At 41.6% G+C, this 20,559-nt stretch overlaps 1 protein-coding gene across 4 annotated transcripts in view; it reads left to right on the forward strand.

The window, feature by feature from the left end:
- LOC134350328 (grainyhead-like protein 2 homolog) overlaps positions 1–10,602 on the forward strand; it is a 172,962-nt gene extending 162,360 nt beyond the window's left edge. For all 4 annotated transcript variants that reach the window (XM_063055387.1, XM_063055394.1, XM_063055403.1 and 1 more), the window contains 3 exons: positions 4,642–4,727; positions 6,390–6,454; positions 8,757–10,602. In XM_063055387.1, the coding sequence (XP_062911457.1) occupies positions 4,642–4,727; positions 6,390–6,454; positions 8,757–8,871 (266 nt within the window). In that variant the 3' untranslated portion in view covers positions 8,872–10,602. The remainder of the gene's footprint in view (positions 1–4,641; positions 4,728–6,389; positions 6,455–8,756) is intronic.
- The last annotated feature ends 9,957 nt before the right edge of the window (positions 10,603–20,559 follow it).

Here is a 20,559-nt window from a genome sequence, read left to right on the forward strand (position 1 = left end):
TCAATGCATACCCTCAGATATTAGATATTTCAACCCTGGGAAACAGATATTCTCTGTCTACTCGATCTATGCCTGTCATAATCTTATAAACCTCTATCAGATCTCCCCTTAGCCTCTGCCACTACAGAGAAAACAAACCCAAGTTTATCCAGCCTCTCATGATAGTTCATGCTACATGCTCTCTAAACCAGGCAGCATCCTGGTAAATCTCTTCTGCGTGCTCTTCAAAGCCTCAACATCCTTCCTATAGTGGGGCGACCAGAACTCTACCCAATACTCCAGATGTGGCCTAACCAGAGTTTTATAAAGTTGCAACAGAACCTCTTGACTTTTGAACTCAATGCCTCGACTCATAAAAGCAAGCATTCCATAAGCTTCTTAACCACCTTATCGACCTGTGTAGTCACTATCAAGGAGCTATGAACTGGGACCTAAAGATCTCTCTACTCAGCAACATTGTTAAGGATCTTGCCCTTAACAGTGCACTGTCTCCTTGCATTTGCCCTACCAAAGTGCTACACCTCACGTTTATCTGGGCTAAACTCCATCTGCCATTTCTCTGCCCATATCTGCAATTGATCTATATCGCGCTGTATTCTTTGCCAGTCTGCCACACTATCCACGACTACATCAATCGTGGTATCATTCACAAACTCACTAACCCACCCATCTACATTTTCATCTAGGTCATTCATAGACATCACAAACAGCAGAGGTCCCAGCACAGGTTCTTTTGCAACACCACTAATTACAGACCTCCAGCTCAAATAAGCCCCTTCAACCATTACTCTCTGTCTTCACAAACAAAAGAAAATCTGCAGATGCTGGAAATCCAAGAAACACACACAAACTGCTAGAGGAGTTCAGCAGGCCAGTCAGCATCTATGGAAAAGAGTAAGCAGCTGACGTTTCGTACTGAGACCCATCATCAGGACTGGAGAAAAATGATGAGGAGTCAGAGTAAGAAAGTGGAGGAAGGGGAGGAAGAAATTCAAGGCAGTAGGTGATAGGTATAATCAACCAACAACCATCTAGAGACTTTCGCATAGTCTTGGTGAGTGTCCACGTCTTACATCCATACGTGAGAATGGACTCTATGACTGCTATGAAAATCCTCTTTTTAAGCCCTCTGGTCAGGTTCGACTTCCAGATTTCCTTCATGTCGTTCATAGCCCTCCATGCCAGCGCCTTCTGTATCTTTATGTCCTTCTCCAAACTCATCATTCTTGACCCAAGGTACATGTAGTCAAAGACTTTCTTAATGGTATCATTCTTTACGTCTTGAGAGTACCATCGTCGCAGTTAAATGCCATGTACTCTGTCTTTTTAGCGTTTAGGTGAAGTCCAACTTTATTGCACTCAATTTCCACTTTTGTCAGTAGCTGCTGTGCTTCCTCCATCTGGTCAGAAAGTCTCTAGATGGTTGCTATACACGAATGCTCCGGATGGCTCTTGACATGAGTTGGCAACAGCACATGACAAACGTCGAGCACTATAACAACCTACCAATGCTCACCACTAAAATCGAGGCGAGAAGACTGCAACTAGCGGGGCACTGTCTACGCCACCCTGAGCTGCCTGCCAGCCTAGTCATCATATGGGAGCCCAAGCAAAGGAGGATGAACCCTCCCAAGACTACGGTCAACATGCTCCTAGAAGACAGCGGCGTGGTTAATGTAGATGAACTGAACACACTGATGAGGGAGAGGGAGAAATGGAGAGTCCGTCATCGTGCCCGACGCCAGCTCCCTAGGCCTGACTCAACATAGTAGTAGTTGTAGTAGGTGATAGGTGAAACCGAGAGGAGGAGGGGTGCAGTAAAGAGCTGGGTAGTCAACTGGTGAAAGATAAAGGGCTGGAGAAGGGGAATCTGTTAGGAGAGGACAGAAGGCCATGGAAGAAAGGGAAGGGGGAGGAGCACCAGAGGGAAGTGATGGTCAGGTAAGAAGATAAGGTGAGAGAGGAAAACTGAAATGGGGAATGGTGAAGGGGAGGGGCATTACTGGAAGTTCGAGAAATTGATGTTCATGTCATCAGGTCGGAGGCCACCCAAATGGTCCTGATGAAGGATCTCGGCCCAAAACATCAACGTTTGCTCTTTCCCATAGGTGCTGCCTGGACTGCTGAGCTCCCCCAGCATTTTGTCTGTGTTACCCTCTGTCTTCTATGCGCAAGCCAGTTCCAAATCCAAACGGCCAATTAGCTGCGAACCCCATGCATCTTAATCTTCTGGATTAACCTCCCATGAGGGACTTTGTCAAACGCCTTCCTAAAATCCATGTAGACAACTTCCACTGCCCGGCCTTCATCAATCTCTCTCGTCACCTTATCAAAAAAAACTCAATCAAGTTGGTAAGGCACAACCTGCCCCATACAAAGCTATGCTGCCTCTCTTTAATTAGGCCATGGGTTTCCAAATGTTCATATATCCTACCCCTAAGAATTTTCTCCAGCAATTTCCCTGGACTCACTGGTCTATAATTCCCAGAAGTTTCCCTTGTTCCCTTTTTAAATAGAGGTACAACTCACTCATCCTCCAGGACCTCGCCTGTGCCTAGAGGGGACGTGAAGATACTGGTCAAGGCTACAGGAATCTCTTCTGTTGCCTCCTTCAATAACCTGAGTATTGGCTCAATTTTGGGTGGGTCTCTCAGAGTTTGAACTCGCTGGTAAATTCTGCCATACCAAATACAGATTCTGTTCATTTTCAGCTGATGTCTTCCAGAATGATCTCTACTCAAATTTGTCAAAACTCGATTAAGTGGTGTATTTACGCTATAATCAAGAGTGTTTTAAAAGAGAGAGACTACAGACGTGTTCATAAAATGAGTCATTTCAAACACTTACTCAACAATGCAGTTATCAAACGGTAATTTGTTTTAGTAAATGCATCCGTTTTCTATTCAGGCTTTTACAAAGTATTATGGAGAGTAGTAGGGATAATTTTTTATTATTTTGGAAATTTAACACTTTGGAGGGGAAGTAACATAACTATTCAGGAAGATATGAGGGGAAAAAATCAGTTCTATAATGACACATGCTTGGAGTTTGAATTCACTTCAATGTTTTCATTTTAGTTAGAGATACAACATGGTTACATGTTGTCCAATAACACCTATGTGACCAATTAACCCAGTAACCTGCACATATTTGGGCTGTGGGAGGAAACCAGAGCCCCAGGAGGAAACGCATGCGGGGAGATTGTACAGAATCCTGACAGATAGTGGCAGGAATTGAACCTGGGCCGCTGGCATTGATAAACTTTATGCTGCGCTACCTTCCCCCACCTTTATTCGGAAAGGGAGAACCTCCCCTTCATCAGTGAGTTGATGTAGTCTGTAACATCCCATTAATGAAGCTGTTCAGAAATTCTTTATTGTAAGGAGATGGCCAGAGGGATTTTCATTGAAATATAATACACAGAATTTGTGCCTTTTGGATAAGTCTGCCAGTCAGCATGGAGCACTCTTCTGATTTTGGTACTGAGCTCCAATGCTGCAACATGAGAATTGGTGGTAAATGACTTTTACCAGTTTGGTTCGGTACCAATTGCTGCAGATGTATGGCATATCTTGGACAGTGGCATTGCAGCTAGCGTAATGCTACTACAGCACCAGCGACCCAGGTTCAGTTCTGGATCTGCCTGTGAGGAGTGACTGCATTCTCCCCGTGACTGCATGGGTTTCCTCCGCATTGCTCCAGCTTCCCCCCACATTCCAATGACGTACCTGTTAGTAGACTAACTGGTCCGATGGGTGTATTTGGGTGGTGTGGGCCCGTTTGGCCCGGGTGGGGGGGGGGTGGTTACTGTGCTGAATCTCTGAATAATGTTTTTAAATCTTCAAATCACCTATCTCACATACCATGCTCAAAAGACCATTGAGATAATAGCAGCTAATTATTGATGCAGGATCCTTTTAGAATTATGTCTTATGAAGACAATTTTGAGAATTAAGCTTCATTCCAAGCTGTAAGTAATTGGTGGGTGTGCTTGCAGTCTCTTGTCTTTTTTAAACTTGATACTAAATTCAAAATGTTTAATCATGAAACTTGGGCTCCAATACGCCAGTGAGAATTAATCAAGCTGAAAGAACACTGTCTTCTTCAGGAAACAATTAAAAAAACCTTGAATAGGAAGATCATTTTCATTTGGAAAGTTGATTATAAACAAGCTTGTATATATTATCCTGGATTCCCGCATCTGCAGGATTTCCTGAGTTTATAAAGTAACTAAGCCCATATTAATTTTGTTTTGAAATGCCGTGCTTTGTTCCCTCTAGTGGTTTGACAGGTCCTGACTAAATTGAGGTTAAGCTGTCATTGAAATAATATTTTACAAATTTAGGAGCTTTGTTTTATTTGCCAGCAGAATAGATTTGTAGTTACAGCAGCTGTTTAAACCAGTTTTTGCTTCAGCATTAAATGATGAGTACACACCTGGGAACTGTTGATAGGTAGGTGCCTTACCTAGCTGGCCTCCCCTGTGGGAGCATGATATCATAACATTACCACTGTTATTAATCAAAACAGTGATGGAATCAAAACCCAGCAGCGGTTGTGTGATGTGTGTTTTTTTTTCCACTGTGACATTGCGGTAAATCTATAAATATATTCTCATTGTTGAAATGTTTGTTCCTCTAGTCCTGCTGTACGTACGGAAGGAGTCTGATGAAGTGTTTGATGCATTAATGTTGAAGTCTCCAACCATCAAAGGGCTGATGGATGCAGTGAGTGTGACGATACTGTATTGTAATCTTGAAGCTTTAGAGGTACCCAAGTTCTAAGCACAGGGTGGTAAGCCAAGCAACAAGTAGTCTTCTGCCAGCATGAATTACACCATCCTCACTAGGAGAATCAACATGAAAGAAAATATTTATGTGACTCCCTCCAGTGGTGGGAGGGATTATAATCAGACTTTACTGGTCTGAGGTCACTCCATGTCCACCTGACCATATGCTTTCATTTGAGCAGTGTTTCAGTGACAAAGGCTGTGAACAATACTTAAATTAACCACTCATAAAGTGAGGAGAAAAAGACACAAGGTGGCACTGTAGTCACCAAGTAGCTGGACTCTGAAAACTCATACTTGTTCCTGAATCACACTCACGTGCTTGTTTCCAACTATCGCCAGCCATAGCCCCTCCTCACGCCTTCCTGGTGTGACCCTTCCTGGATGTTGGGCAGGAAGGAGTTCAGGAACTTTCAATCTAAGTGAGCCTCGGCTGCCAAGGAAACATTTGGCTGTAGTGTCTACTTGGGGTTCAAGCATTTCTTTCCCGTCTTTCTATTACCACTGCCTACCACCCACTTCCCTCCACACCCCGTATTTAAAACTAACCCCAGTGTATGTATAAAACTCCTGTTAGAAGGCTGCAGTCCACATATCCATCCATCTGCTCCTGAACTGACAAAGGGTCTGAACAAGTGAATGGAGGTGAAAGATGGCTATATGTTAAACATTGTCCAATGGAATAACTGCACATGAGTTTCCATTTTAATTCTATTCAGTCCTTGGCATTTCTCAATCTCAACTCTGATCAAGATCCACAGTAAATCAAAAATGCAAATATAAATGTGAGTTAGGGAAGCATATCAGTGCAGAGGAATTTCTATTCTTTGTTCTTTTCAAAGTGCTATCTTGGAGCCCTTTAACTTATGAACTCAAAGAACTGATCAAGTCAAGTCAAGTCACTTTTTATTGTCATTTCGACCATAACTGCTGGTACAGTACACAGTAAAAACGAGACAACGTTTTTCAGGACCATGGTGCTACATGAAACAATACAAAAACTACACTGAACTATGTAAAAACAACACAAAACTACACTAGACTACAGACCTACCCAGGACTGCATAAAGTGCACAAAACAGTGCAGGCATTACAATAAATAATAAACAAGACAATAGGCACAGTAGAGGGTAGTAGGTTGGTGTTAGTCCAGGCTCTGGGTATTGAAGAGTCTGATGACTTGGGGGAAGAAATTGTTACATAGTCTGGTCGTGACAGCCCAAATGCTTCGGTGTCTTTTGCCAGATGGCAGGAGGGAGAAGAGTTTGTATGAGGGGTGCGTGGGGTCCTTCACAATGCTGTTTGCTTTGCGGATGCAGCGTGTGGTGTAAATGTCTGTAATGGTGGGAAGAGAGACCCCGATGATCTTCTCAGCTGACCTCACTATCCGCTGCAGGGTCTTGCGATCCGAGATGGTGCAATTTCTGAACCAGGCAGTGATGCAGCTGCTCAGGATGCTCTCGATACAACCTCTGTAGAATGTGGTGAGGATGGGGGGTGGGAGATGGACTTTTCTCAGCCTTCACAGAAAGTAGAGACGCTGCTGGGCTTTCTTCAAGAATGCAAATTCTACCTTTTTTTTCTCTCTTTATGCCAACAGTTATCTGACAAGTATGGCTTTCCAGCAGAAAAAATTGGAAAAATTTACAAGAAAAGCAAAAAAGGGTAAGGAACAAGTTGGCAAACTGGAGGGATCTTGCAGGTTTTTGGTGAATTACAACTTTTTAGATTCGGGCATTTTCTTAACTCATCACCTTGCTGGTCCACCACAATAATTTACTGGTTTGAGGAACTGGTATTTTTCAACTGGAAACCAGGATGAAGGTTCCTTGTGTGCATTGTCAGTCTGTGTTAAAACAGTGTTGGGAAAGAATGATCTACTGCGACAGAAACTACAAAAATTTGGTGCCAACATCTCCAGCCCTCTCATCCTGCTCAACATTGTGGAACATTGTGTTCAGTTTTGGTTGTCTCATTAAAGAAAGGATGTGGAAGCTTTAGCAAGGACGCAGAGGAGATTTACAAGGATGCTGCCTGGATAGCTGAGCATGCATTATGAGAATAGGTTGACTCAGCTAAGGCTTGTCTCTTTGGAAAGAAGGACGATGAGAAGAGACTTGGATAGAGGTGTACAAGATGATGTGAGGCGTGGATTGAGTAGATAGCTAGAGACTCCTGCTCAGGGAGGAAATGGCTAATATGAGAGAGCATAATTTTAAGGCGATTGGAGGAAAGTATAGGGGAGATGTGAGAGGTAGGTTTTTTACACCAGGAGTGGTGGGTGCGTGAAATGAGCTGCCAGCGGTGGTGGTAGAGGCAGATGCATTAGAAGCATTTAAGAACCCCTTATATAGACAATAGACAATAGGTGCAAGAGTAGGCCATTCGGCCCTTCGAGCCAGCACCGCCATTCACTGTGATCATGGTTGATCATTCACAATCAGTGTCCATTTCCTGCCTTATCCCCATAACCTTTGATTCCGCTATCTTTAAGAGCTCTATCCATCTCTTTCTTGAAAGCATCCAGAGACTTGGCCTCCACAGCCTTCTGGGGCAGAGCATTCCATATATTCACCACTCTCTGGGTGAAAAAGTTTTTCCTCAACTCCATTCTAGATGGCCTACCCCTTATTCTTAAACTGTGGCCTCTGGTTCTGGACTCACCCATCAGCGGGAACATGCTTCCTGCCTCCAGCGTGTCCAATCCCTTAATAATCTTATATGTTTCAATAAGATCCCCTCTCAGCTTTCTAAATTCCAGAGTATACAAGCCCAGTCGCTCCAATCTTTTGACATATGACAGTCCCGCCATCCCAGGAATTAACCTTGTGGACCTACGCTGCACTCCCTCAATAGCAAGAATGTCCTTCCTCAAATTTGGAGACCAAAACTGCACACAGTACTCCAGGTGTGGTCTCACCAGGGCCCTGTACAGCTGCAGAAGCCGCTGTATAGGCAAATGGATGATAGAAAAATGGAGGAGTATGTTAGAGGGGAAGGGTTAGATTGATCTTAGAATAGATTGAAAGGTCAGTACCACATCATGGGCCAAAGGGTTTGTATTGCACAATAATGTTCTATGTTGTATTAACCATGATTAGTTGACACCTATATTAGGAACATTGCAATGGAATTTAGTTAAAACATGAGTGTGGCAACAAAATTGTGTACTGTCCCTCAGGCGAAGGTGCAGCAAAAATATTGAAAGGTCTAGATCAGGAATTCCCATCCTGTCGTCCAGGGACACCTTGTTTAATGGTATTGGTCCCTGGCACACAAAAGGTTGGGAAGTCCTGGTCTAGATAGAGTGAGTCTAGGATCAGAAGGCATAGCCTCAGAATACAAGGTCGGCCCTTTAGAGCAGAGATGAGGAGGAAATTCTTTAGCTTAGAGGGTGCTGAATATGTGAAATTCATTGCCACAGACGGCTTGGAGGCCAAGTCGTTGGGTATATTTGAAATGGAGTATGATAGATTCTTGGGGTGTCAAAGGTTACTGGGGTGGAGAGGTATAGTTAATCAGCTATGATCAAATGGTGGGGCATGCTCAATGAGTCAAGTGACCTCATTCTACTTCTATATCCTAAAGTCTAATATTCTTTAAACAAAATGGGAAATACCATGGGCATAATTTTAAGGTAATTGGAGGAAAGAGTTCGGGGGTTGTCGGAGGCAGGTTTTGTACACAGAGTGGTGGGGGTGTGGAACTCCTTGGCACGGGTGGTGGTAGAGACAGATACACTAGAGGCATTTAAGGAACTCTTAAATGAGCACATGGGTGATAAAGTAGAGGGTCATGTGGGAGGGAAGGGGTAGACTGATCTCAGAGTCATTTAAAAGCTCAGCATAACATCATTGGCTGAAGGCCCTGTACTGTGCTGTATTTTCTATGTTTTGTTCTGGAAGGCTGTAACTGATCATGAGGTAAGAATATTCTAAGGATAACCCCTTTTCCTTTGTTAAACTAGAATTTTGGTAAACATGGATGACAACATCATAGAACACTACTCCAACGAAGATACCTTCATTCTCAATATCGAAAGTCTGGGTGAGAGCTTCAAGATCACTCTGACTGAAATTTAACAAGGACTTCGAATGATATGTACTTCACAGGGTTGGATCGGAGTTTGGCCAGTGTGCTGGCATCAGCCTGACTGCTGAATAACTGTTAATGACAATCGAAAAAGGGCTTCGCTCTCATAAAGTGAACAAACTGTGTACAGTTAACAGAATCAATGAAGCTGAACTGCCGTGTCTCTTTACTCCATAATTTTCCAATATTACATCTTTAGATACTGTTGCATTAATCATTCCAGCAACTACAGAATAAACACTATGATGATGGACAAGATTTTAGCTAAAGGCGATTGAATTGGTATGGGCATTGGATGCAGTCATGCCCGGTAACCCCTTATTTTCAGCTCCATGGCACTTGCCATCAGTTTTGTCCTGTGATTATCTGTTCCAATCACACACACGTTTTTCCGTAGTGGATGCATTCATCGATACCTCAGAGAACAAGCTTGTGAATGAGAAAGTAAATGTCACTCCAGTCGCTTCTTCATTTGGAAAGCAATGTGTTTTGTTAATTATGAGAGCTTCTACATCATCTGATTGCTTGTTAGTCAAATACATATGCAATTAAGATTGATAGACCTAATGCTCAACAGGTTATACAGACTATCTGTGTCTGTCTATGTAGCAAGGGAACCAATATCGCCCTTAGTAGAATTTGACACTAATTGAAATAGAGAATAGCGTATATAATTGTAAAAACAATGTCTATAATGTGCAATATTAAATTTTACGTAAGGCATGTTTACTGCCATTATGCTTTCTTTGGGTTGAGGGTTTTTGCGGTAGTGTGTATTTTTATTTTTTAATATAAAACCTGTCTCCTTTTGTCTATATATTAAGTTAGAAAGGCATCTCGAGATTTTACAAAGTGACTGTATAAACTGCAATCCAGGCTATTTAAACGACTCGAGAAACTTGAACGTTTTTACACATTGAGTAAAACTGTATACAAGGTAATATTTTTGGAAATGGGAGTTGGGATCTCTTCAGACTTTGAAAAGACAGTCGTATTTTATTTTTTGTACAATTTTTTAAGAGCGAAATAAACATCAGCGAAAGTGGACTTCTGTTGTACTTTTTAAGGATGTAGTACCAGGCCTGACCTGCCCTCCTGTTCCACACCACGTCAAGCTGGAATTCAGGTGCTGGCTGTTAGTGGGCGGCGTGGTAGCACCAGCTGTAACCCACACAGTGAAATGCATCATTTTGTGTTAACAACCAACACAACCAAAGGTGTGCCGGAGGCAGCCCACAAGTGTCGCGACACTTTCCAGCGCCAGCACATAACAGCATGCCCACAATTGATAAATGGATTGTGACTGGTAAAAACTGACAGGGTATGGAAATACACAGACGTCTCCTCTTTCCTTTCCAGCCCTGAAGAAGGGTCTTGGCCTGAAATGCCGACTTTCCATAGATGCTACCTGACCTGCTGAGTACCTCCACCATTTTGTGTGTGGTTGCTCTAGATTTCCGCATCTGCAGAATCTCTGTGTATATAGGCCCTGAGATTCTTTTTTTTTGTGGGCATTCTCAGTGGAACAAAGAAATATAATAGAGCCAATGAAAAATTACACACAAACTAAGATTGACAAAAACCAACCTGCAAAAGAAAACGAACTGTGCAAATACAAAAAACTATAAGATTCATGATTGTTCAATGTCAATTCCAGTACACAAGTGTAAAGGTGAATGAAATAATTGTTACTCTAGATCTGATGCAGCACAAAAAAACACACGAAGAAAAGGAATAAAATATTATAAAATATATTATCTTCAGAATCTGCAGATTTGTTTATACACTTTGATTGTATGTACATAAGGTGATGCTAGGCACAGGAATGTCTGTACATAAGGTGACTCACAGGAAATGATAAAGTAGCAGTGGTGGGTTCGTGGGTGGAGATGACGATCAGCCCTACTGCTTGGCGAAAGTAACTTTTTGAGCATGATGGTCCTGGCATCGGTGCTGTGTAGCCTCCTCCCTCATTGGAGTGGGACAACCAGCCTGTGAGCAGGGTGGGTGGAATATCATTGGCCTTTTTCTAGGTCCTTTCAGTATATATATCCTTGATATTATAATAGAAATAATGAATAAATAATAAATGGATAATACCGAGAACATGAGTTCAAAGTTCAAAGTAGATTTATTATCAAAGTACATTTTCTGTCCAGAAAGAACTGCAGTCTACAAATCAGTGAATTTGAACGAATCAAGGACAGTGGAACCAGACAAACCAATTGTCTTTGTTCTTCCCATGATTTTGGAGGACTGGAGGCTGCCATTTTGTGAAGCTGTTTTGCATACTCCATTTTATGAACAGGTTTTGCTTGACTGAATCAGTGTTTTAAAGTAGAGGCAATGATGCTCCAGAAAATCTGCTGGACTAGAGATAATTTCCAAACTAGAAGCTTTTGGTATGATAGAACTCACAGATTTGTGAATGATGGGGTCTGTGTCTGCCCTGAATTGAGTTGAGCTGGTTACTGGTTTGGTCACTGATTTAGAGCAAGGAGCCATAAATTACCGGTTGTGACTTGTGGAAAAGGGCAATAGATGGATGCTGGCTTGGACTAGAGCCAATAAGAGGGTGATATAGATCACTCAGATGACCCACAGCCAATGAGACAATGTGGAATTTGAACTGGTAAGAGAAGAATATAAAAGCGGAGGCTTCGAATGCAAAGCAGCAACACCTCTCCAGAGACCAACCGTTGCGGATGTGAAGAACCCCATGCACATGTTCAGGTCGGAGCGGGACCACGAGGAACACTTGGCCAGCATTGTCTCCTTTTTCAGGTATTACCTTTTCTATTCTTTGACTGTTCGTGGAGGGTCTGGAAAACATTAGTAGGTGTGCACACCGGTATTAGGTTGTGTTAATTCTTGTGAACTGAGCCAATGAAAGTAATTGTCAGTAAATACAGATTTACCTCTCTAATCATCATTACTAAGGGGTAACAACATATGTCACCATACACAACCCTGAGATTCATTTTCTTGCGGGCATACTCAATAAATCCATAATCCAATATCCATAATAGAACCAATGAAAAACCGCACCAACAGGGCTGACAACCACTAAAAAAAAATAATAAATGCAAAAATCCAAGAAGAAAGAAGAAAAAATAAATAAATAATATTAATAAAATAAGTAAGCAAAATTATTGAGAACATGAGATGAAGAGTCCCTGAAAGTGAGTCTATCAGTTGTGGGAACGGTTCAATGACGGGACAAGTGAGGTTGAGTAAGGTTATCCCCTCTGGTTCAAGAGCCTAATGGATGAAGGGTAATAACTTGTTCCTGAGCCTGGTGGTATGAGTCCTGAGGCTCCTATACCACCGTTCTGATGGCAGCAACAAGAAGAGAGCATGATCTGAGTGGTGGCAGTCCCTCTTGATGGATGCTGCTTTCCTGCGATAACACTCCATATACTGTAGATGGGCTCAATGACGGGGAGAGCTTCACCCATGATGGAGTGGACTGAATCCACTACTTTTTTTTTGTAGGGTTTTCTGTTCAGGGCATTGATGTTTCCATACCAAGCTGTGATGCAGCCAATCAATATACTCTGCACCATAGTTTGTCAAAGTTTTAGGCCATGCTGAATCTTTGCAAACTTCTAAGGAAGTAGACTCACTGCCGTGTTTTCTTTGCAATTGCAGTTACATGCTGGGACCAGGACATGGAATGATAACACCAAGGAATTTGAAGTTGCTGACCTTCTCCACTTCTGATCCTCTGATGAAAACTGGCTCAGGGACCTCCAGTTTCCTCCTCCTGAAGTCAATAGTCAGTTCCTTGGTCTTGCTGACATTAAGGAAGAGGTTGTTGTTGTGGCACCAATCAGCCAGATTTTCATTGCCCCTCCTATGCTGACTCATCACCACCTTTAATTTGGCTTATGAAAGTGGTGATATCAGCAAACTTGAATATGGGATTGGAGCTGTGCTTAGCCTTGCAGTTATAAGTGTAAAGCGAGTAGAGCAGGGATCTAAGCAAACAGCCTTGTAGTTCACCTGTACTGATGGAGATTGTGGAGGAGATGTTGTTGCTAATCTGAACTGACTGGGGTTTGTAAGTGAGGAAACTGAGAATCCAATTGCACAAGGAGGCCAAGGTCTTGCAACTTTGAGTCCATAGGTTGTGAAATCAATGCAGTGACGAGGTAAGTGAAGTTATCCACACTGGTTCAGGAGCCTAATGTTTGAAGGGTAATCATTGTTCCCGAACCTGTTGGTGTGGGAGCAAAGGCTCCTGCACCTCCTTCCGATGGCAGGAGCGAGAAGGGAGCATGGCCTATTTTCTTCCTCTCTCTCCTCTCTCGTCATTCTTTATTTTAACCCCTACCTCCTTCCATCATCTCATTCCTCCCTTTGCCCTTCCTGTACCCCTTCTCCTTTCCTGTCTTCGCTCCCTATCCCAAGAGTTTTGGCTTGCAATGAACTGTATTTTGTTTGCTGTTTTTCTCCACATGAAGCATATATTTTTCGTTTCCTTCCTCTCAGATTGCTTTAATGAAGTTGTCTAAGTATTGCCTCTCACTACAAACTTTTAATGGCTTGTTTATTTTTAATATGAGGTATTATAAAGCACCAACACACCCAAATGGTTTGGATATTTCAGTGAATTGGAATCAGAATCATGTTTATTATCACTGATGAATGTCGTGAACGTTGTTGTTTTGCAGCAGCAATATGGCGCCATACCTAAAATACGATGGATTCCGGTTAATTGGGCCATTGGGTAATTGGGGCAGCTGCTTTTTGGGGCGACCCTTAAAGAACAAAAGCTAATCAAGAAAATAGCCAGGATTCCATTTGTTTATTTAGGACACTATGCTGCTAATTGGAACAGGAAACTGTTGCCGAACAGTTTCTAACTAGTATCAGTCGCATGCACATGTATGGCCATTAGACTCTACACTGTGCTTGGAGAGAATAGTTTTTAAACTGTGCCAGTTGTGTGTGTTTGTATTCAAAAAGCAGTGATTTTTGTCACTGATAGTTGGTGAGAAATAAGCAGTAAGACAATTCAGAACCGTTTTGCTCACTGTGGTTTCAAGCATTCAGGCTTGGAGATGCAAGAAACAGCCGGGAGTCGAAATGAAATGATTTCACTACTTCAGAAAGTTAGAAACTATGAAGAATTTGATGTTAATTGATAATCATCTTGAATTTTACAATGAAAATGAAGATTTGGAGGATGCATTCGTCAAAAGCATTGCATGAATGCAGTTCATTATCTGCACAAGGTATCTGCACTGATTTTGTTCATTTACAATCAATCAAAAGAACACTGTGTACACTGGATGAATGCCTCTACTGATAATTATTAGGATGTAATACACAGTTTTATAATACTGTAGAAGTATTAGTGTGCTAATTTGTTCTCGATTTCACTTAAATACATAATTTATTACTCAGCTGTCTTTTTTTTAAAGATTATTAGAACATTTATTAATGATTCCTTACGATGTGACCAAATTACAGTCTCAGGAAAGTAAATAGTATGTAAAGAAATTTGGTCCAAATAAGTAAAAATTAGATAATGTGGTTAACTGGATCAGCAAAATTGCAGATGAGACCAAGATTGGGGGTGTAGTGGATAGCGAGGAAATCTTTAATTTTTTTTTTACTTTCGTTTACTAAATTACTAGGCCCAAAAAAAATCCTAAGAACAAAACAAGGCTGAACCAATATATTATATCGAATACATTCATTAATGTCGTCAACTCCGCTCCTCTAATCATATATTCTAAGTTAATAAAAAGGATTCGGAAAAGGTCAAACTACATCATATGAAAATGTTGAATAAATGGCTTCCAAGTCTCTTCAAATTTAACTGAAGGATCAAAAATGACACTTCTGATTTTTTTATCAATTTAAACATGATATAGTATGGGAAAACCATTGAAATGTAGTAGGGGGATTGGTCTCTTTCCAATTCAGCTGAAGAAGATAAAGACCTATGTTCCATCATTGGCAAACCAAAGATTGCCATAATAGGATGGGGTTGTAAATCAAAACGCAAAACTGTTGAAATAATATCAAAAATACCTTTCTAAAATTTTTCCAAAAGAGGGCAGGACCAGAACATATGAGTCAAAGAAGCCACCTCAGAGTGACATCTATCACAAATAGGATTTATATGGGAGTAAAAACGAGCTAGTTTATCTTTAGAAATGTAGGCCCTTTGCACTACTTTAAATTGTATCAGCATATGTTTAGCGCATATAGAGGCAGAGCTAACTAATTGAAAATTTTTCTCCATTTCTCTATAGGTAAGTGAAGTTGAATTTCCCTTTCCCATTCATTTTTAATTTTATCAGATATACTTGGCTGTATTTTCATAATTATATCATAAATAGTTGCTATTAATCCCTTCTGATAAGGATTTAAACCTAAAATTTTTTCCATGATATCAGTTGAGTATGAAATTGGAAAGGTAGGTAGCGTGGTATTTTAAAAGTTTCTTATTTGTAAATATCTTTAAAAATGGGATTTGGGCAAGTTATATTTGTTAGACAACTGTTCAAAAGACATGAAACAGTTATTCAAAAATAAATCACGGAAACATGTTATACCCTTCATTTTCCATATCAAAAAGGCTTGATCCATAACAGAGGGTTGAAAAAAAATTAGATATAATAGGGCTTGATAATATAAATTTATTCAAACCAAAAAATTTACGAAATTGGAACCATATTTAACTGGAATCCACTGTATGCTAGTATACAGTAAGAGTCTGTGGTGGCCAGTGCAATCATGTTTGCTGTTGTGTGCTGGGGCAGCAGATTGAGGGTAGCAGACACCAACAGAATCAACAAACTCATTCGTGAGGCCAGTGATGTTGTGGGGATGGAACTGGACTCTCTGACGGTGGTGTCTGAAAAGAGGATGCTGTCCAAGTTGCATGCCATCTTGGACAATGTCTCCCATCCACTACATAATGTACTGGTTGGGCACAGGAGTACATTCAGCCAGAGACTCATTCCACCAAGATGCAACACAGATCGTCATAGGAAGTCATTCCTGCCTGTGGCCATCAAACTTTACAACTCCTCCCTTGGAGGGTCAGACACCCTGACCTAATAGGCTGGTCACGGACTTATTTCCTGGCATAATTTACATATTTACATATTACTATTTAACTATTTATGGTTTTATTACTATTTAATTATGGTGCAACTGTAACAAAAACCAATTTCCCACGGGATCAATAAAGTATGACTATGTCTGTGACTACTATAAATATACTCAGTGGCCACTTTATTAGGTTCACCTGTACACCTGCTCCTCAATGCAAATATCTAATCAACCAATCATGCGGCAGCAATTCAATTCATAAAATCATGCAGACATGGTTGAGGCGTTCAGTTGTTTTTCAGAGCAAACATCAGAATGGGGAAGGAATGTGATCTAAGTGGCCTTTACTGTGGAGTGATTGTTTGAGATGGGATGGTTTGAGTATCTCAGAAACTGCTGACTTCCTGGGATTTCACACTCAACTTGGACTTCTTGAAAGTGGCTGCAAAGGTTGATATGGTGGAAGGAAGGCATATTGCATGTTTGCCTTTGTTGGTTGAGGCATTGAGTTCAGGAAACATATAGGCATCCTGTTAGTCTTATGAGACCATGGATTTGCGCCTTAGAAAGTTTCCAGGGCACAGGCCTGAGCAAGGTTGTATAGAAGACCAGTAGTTGCCCATGCTGCAAGTCTCCGCTCTCCACGCCACCAATGTTGTCCAAGGGAAGGGCATTAGGACCCATACAGCTTGACACCGGTGTCGTCACAGAGCGATGTGTGGTTAAGTGCCTTGCTCAAGGACACAACACGCTGCCTCAGCCAAGGCTCGAACTAGCGACCTTCATTTTACTAGACAAACGCCTTAACTACTTGGCCATGCGCCAACACTTTGCTGCAGGAAACTATGCTGCAGCTTAATGAAGCTCTGGTTAGGCCTCATCTGGAGTACTGTATTCAACTCTGGTTGCCTGATATGGAGGTGTGGGAGACAACACAGCAGAGGTTTACTGGGATTAAAAGGTCATGTGCTAGGAAGGAGATGTTGGACAAATGTGAGTTGTTTTCTCTGGAGCAGCAGATGCTGATGGGAGACCTGATAGAAGTCTGTAGGATTATGGGAGGCATAAAGAGTAGACAGCGGTATCTTTTCCTACAGTGAAATTTCTAATACTAGATCGCGTGTTTAAGGATGGAATGGTTGAGTTCAAAAGAGATGTATGGGGCAAGTTTACTTTATGTTTACAGGGAGTGGTGGGAACCTGGAGTGTGTTGCTGGGGTGGCAGAGGGACTAAATTAAAACATAGATCCAAAAAGCCAACAAGCTTTGGGTCGCTTCCTGAACCACATGCAAATTGGCACAGGGTCAATAAGATTAGAGAGTTACAGACACAAAATGCTGGAGGAACTTCGCAGGCCAGGCAGCTATGGAAAAGAGTACAGTCGGTGTTTTGGGCTCAAGGATTCATGTGGGAGAAGTGGGTTTGAATTTGTGGGCTATTGGTGCCAGAATTGAGGAAAGAGGGAGCTATTCTGATGGGAAAAGTATGGATATTGAAAAATGGTTAAGAGAGGGCAGGAGAGGTCACTGAATTCCCCAGAATAATAAAATACTAACTTTTAACCTACTCAATCTAACCCTTCCATCCCACATAACCCTCCATTTTTCTATCATTTGAAAGTCTCTTAAATGCCCCCAATGTATCTGCCTCTACCACCACTCCCTGTGTAAAAAAACTTACCCTGACATCTCTCCTACACTTTCCTCCAACCACTTCAAAATTATGCTCTCTTGTAGTAGCCATTTCTACCCTGGGAAAATGTACTTAGCTACTCACTCGATCTGTACCTCATACAATCGTGTACACCTGTATCGTCACCCCTCCCCCTTCTTCTATCCAAAGAAAAAAGCCCTTGCTCACTCAACCTGTATTCATAAGATATCCTCTCTAATGCAGGCAGCGACCTGATAAACCTCCTCTGTACTAAAGGATCCTTTCTAAAGCTTCAACATCCTTTCTATAATGAGGTCACCAATCCATTTATGGCTCCTTTATTTATTTACTTAGCGACACAGCGCAGTGCATTCCCTTCAGGGGCTTTGAACCACACCACCCCATCAAACTCCAACAGTCTCGATTGACCCTAACTTATTCACGGGACAAGTTACAATGAGCAATTAACCTGTCTGGTACATCTTTAGACTGTGGCAGGAAACTGCAGCACCCGGGGAAGACTCGCACATTCCACTGGAAGGGTGTACAGAGAATTCTTACAGACAGTGCTGGAATTGAACTCCAATCTCAGCCGAGCTAACCGCTACGCTACTGTGGGACCCTCTTAAACCCATTCTCCTGCCTTCTCTTTGCAACCTTTGATGCCCTTACTAGTCAAGAACTCTGCTTTAAGTATACTCAATGACTTGGACTCCACAACCGTCTGTGGCAATGAATTCCATAGATTCACCACCCTCAGGCTAAAGAAATTCTTTCCTTAAGATTACTGAAAGGGACATCCTTGTATTCTGAGGCTGTGCCCTCTGATTCTAGACTCTCCCACTATAGGAAACAACCTCTCCACATCCACTCCATCTGGGCATTTCAAAGGTGAAATTTTGAGAGTACAGAATCTTTATGTACCTGTTAGGTTGAAAGGAAAGGTTAAAAGTTTGAGAGAGCCATGGTTTTCAAGGGATATTGGAAACTTGGTTCGGAAAAAGAGAGATATCTACAATAAATATAGGCAGCATGTAGTAAATGAGGTGCTAGAGGAATTTAAAGAATGTAAAAAGAATCTTAAGAAAGAAATTAGAAAAGCTAAAAGAAGATATGAGGTTGCTTTGGCAAGTAAGGTGAAAATAAATCCCAAGGGTTTCTATCATTTTATTAATAGCAAGGCGATAGTGAGGGATAAAATTGGTCCCTTAGAGAATCAGAGTGGACAGCTATGTGTGGAACTAAAGAGATGGGGGAGATCCTGAACAATTTCTTTTCACTAAGGAGAAGGATATTGAATTGTGTAAGATAAGGGAAACAGGTAAGGGAGTTATGGAAGCTATGATGATTAAAGAAGAGGAAGTACTGGAACTTTTAAGGAATATACAGGTGGATAAGTCTCCGGGTCCTGACAGGATATTCCCTCGGACCTTGAGGGAAGTTAGTGCGGAAATAACAGGGGCTCTGACAGAAATATTTCAAATGTCATTAAAAACGGGGATGGTGGTGGAGGATTGGCGTATTGATCATGTTGTTCCATTGTTTAAAAAGGGTTCTATAACTACACCTAGCAATTATCGGCCTGTGAGTTTGATGTCAGTGGTGAGTAAATAGATGGAAAGTATTCTTAGAGATGGTATATATAATTATCTGGATAGACAGGGTCTGATTAGGAACAGTCAACATGGATTTGTGCGTGGAAGGTCATGTTTGACAAATCTTATTGAATTTTTTGAAGAGGTTACTAGGAAAGTTGACGAGGGTAAAGCAGTGGATGTTGTCTATATGGACTTCAGTAAAGCCTTTGACATGGTCCCACATGGAAGGTTGGCTAGGAAGGTTCAATCGTTGGTATTAATATTGAAGTAGTAAAATGGATTCAGCAGTGACTGGATGGGAGACGCCAGAGAGTGGTGGTGGATAACTGTTTGTCAGATTGGAGGCCGGTGATTAGTGGTGTGCCTCAGGGATCTGTACTGGGTCCAATGTTGTTTGTCATATATATTAATGATCTGGATGATGGGGTAGTAAATTGAATGAGTAAGTATGCAAATGATACTAAGATAGGTGGAGTTGTGGATAATGAAGTAGGTTTTCAAAGCTTGCAGAGAGATTTAGGCCAGTTAGAAGAGCGGGCTGAAAGATGGCAGGTGGAGTTTAATGCAGATAAATGTGAGGTGCTACATTTTGGTAGGACTAATCAAAATAGGACATACATGATAAATGGTAGGGCATTGAAGAATGCAGTAGAACAGAGGGATCTAGGAATAATGGTGCATAGTTCCCTGAAGGTGGAATCTCATGTGGATAGGGTGGTGGAGAAAGCTTTTGGTATGCTGGCCTTTATAAATCAGAGCATTGAGTACAGGAGTTGGGATGTAATGTTGAAATTGTACAAGGCATTGGTGAGGCCAAATTTGGAGTATTGTGTACAGTTTTGGTCACCGAATTATAGGAAAGATGTCAACAAAATAGAGAGAGTACAGAGAAGATTTACTAGTATGTTACCTGGGTTTCATCACCTAAGTTACAGAGAAAGGTTGAACAAGTTGGGTCTTTATTCTTTGGAACGTAGAAGGTTGAGGGGAGACTTGATAGAGGTGTTTAAAATTATGAGGGGGATAGATAGAGTTAATGTGGATAGGCTTTTTCCATTGAGAGTGGGGGAGATTCAAACAAGAGGACATGAGTTATAGTCATAGTCATACTTTATTGATCCCGGGGGAAACTGGTTTTCGTTACAGTTGCACCATAAATAATAAATAGTAATAGAACCATAAATAGTTAAATAGTGATATGTAATTTATGCCAGTAAATTATGAAATAAATCCAGGACCAGCCTATTGGCTCAGGGTGTCTGACCCTCCAAGGGAGGAGTTGTAAAGTTTGATGGCCACAGGCAGGAATGACTTCCTATGACGCTCTGTGCTGCATCTCGGTGGAGTGAGTC

Source organism: Mobula hypostoma, chromosome 1, assembly GCF_963921235.1.
Source record: "Mobula hypostoma chromosome 1, sMobHyp1.1, whole genome shotgun sequence".
NCBI lineage: Eukaryota > Metazoa > Chordata > Chondrichthyes > Myliobatiformes > Myliobatidae > Mobula > Mobula hypostoma.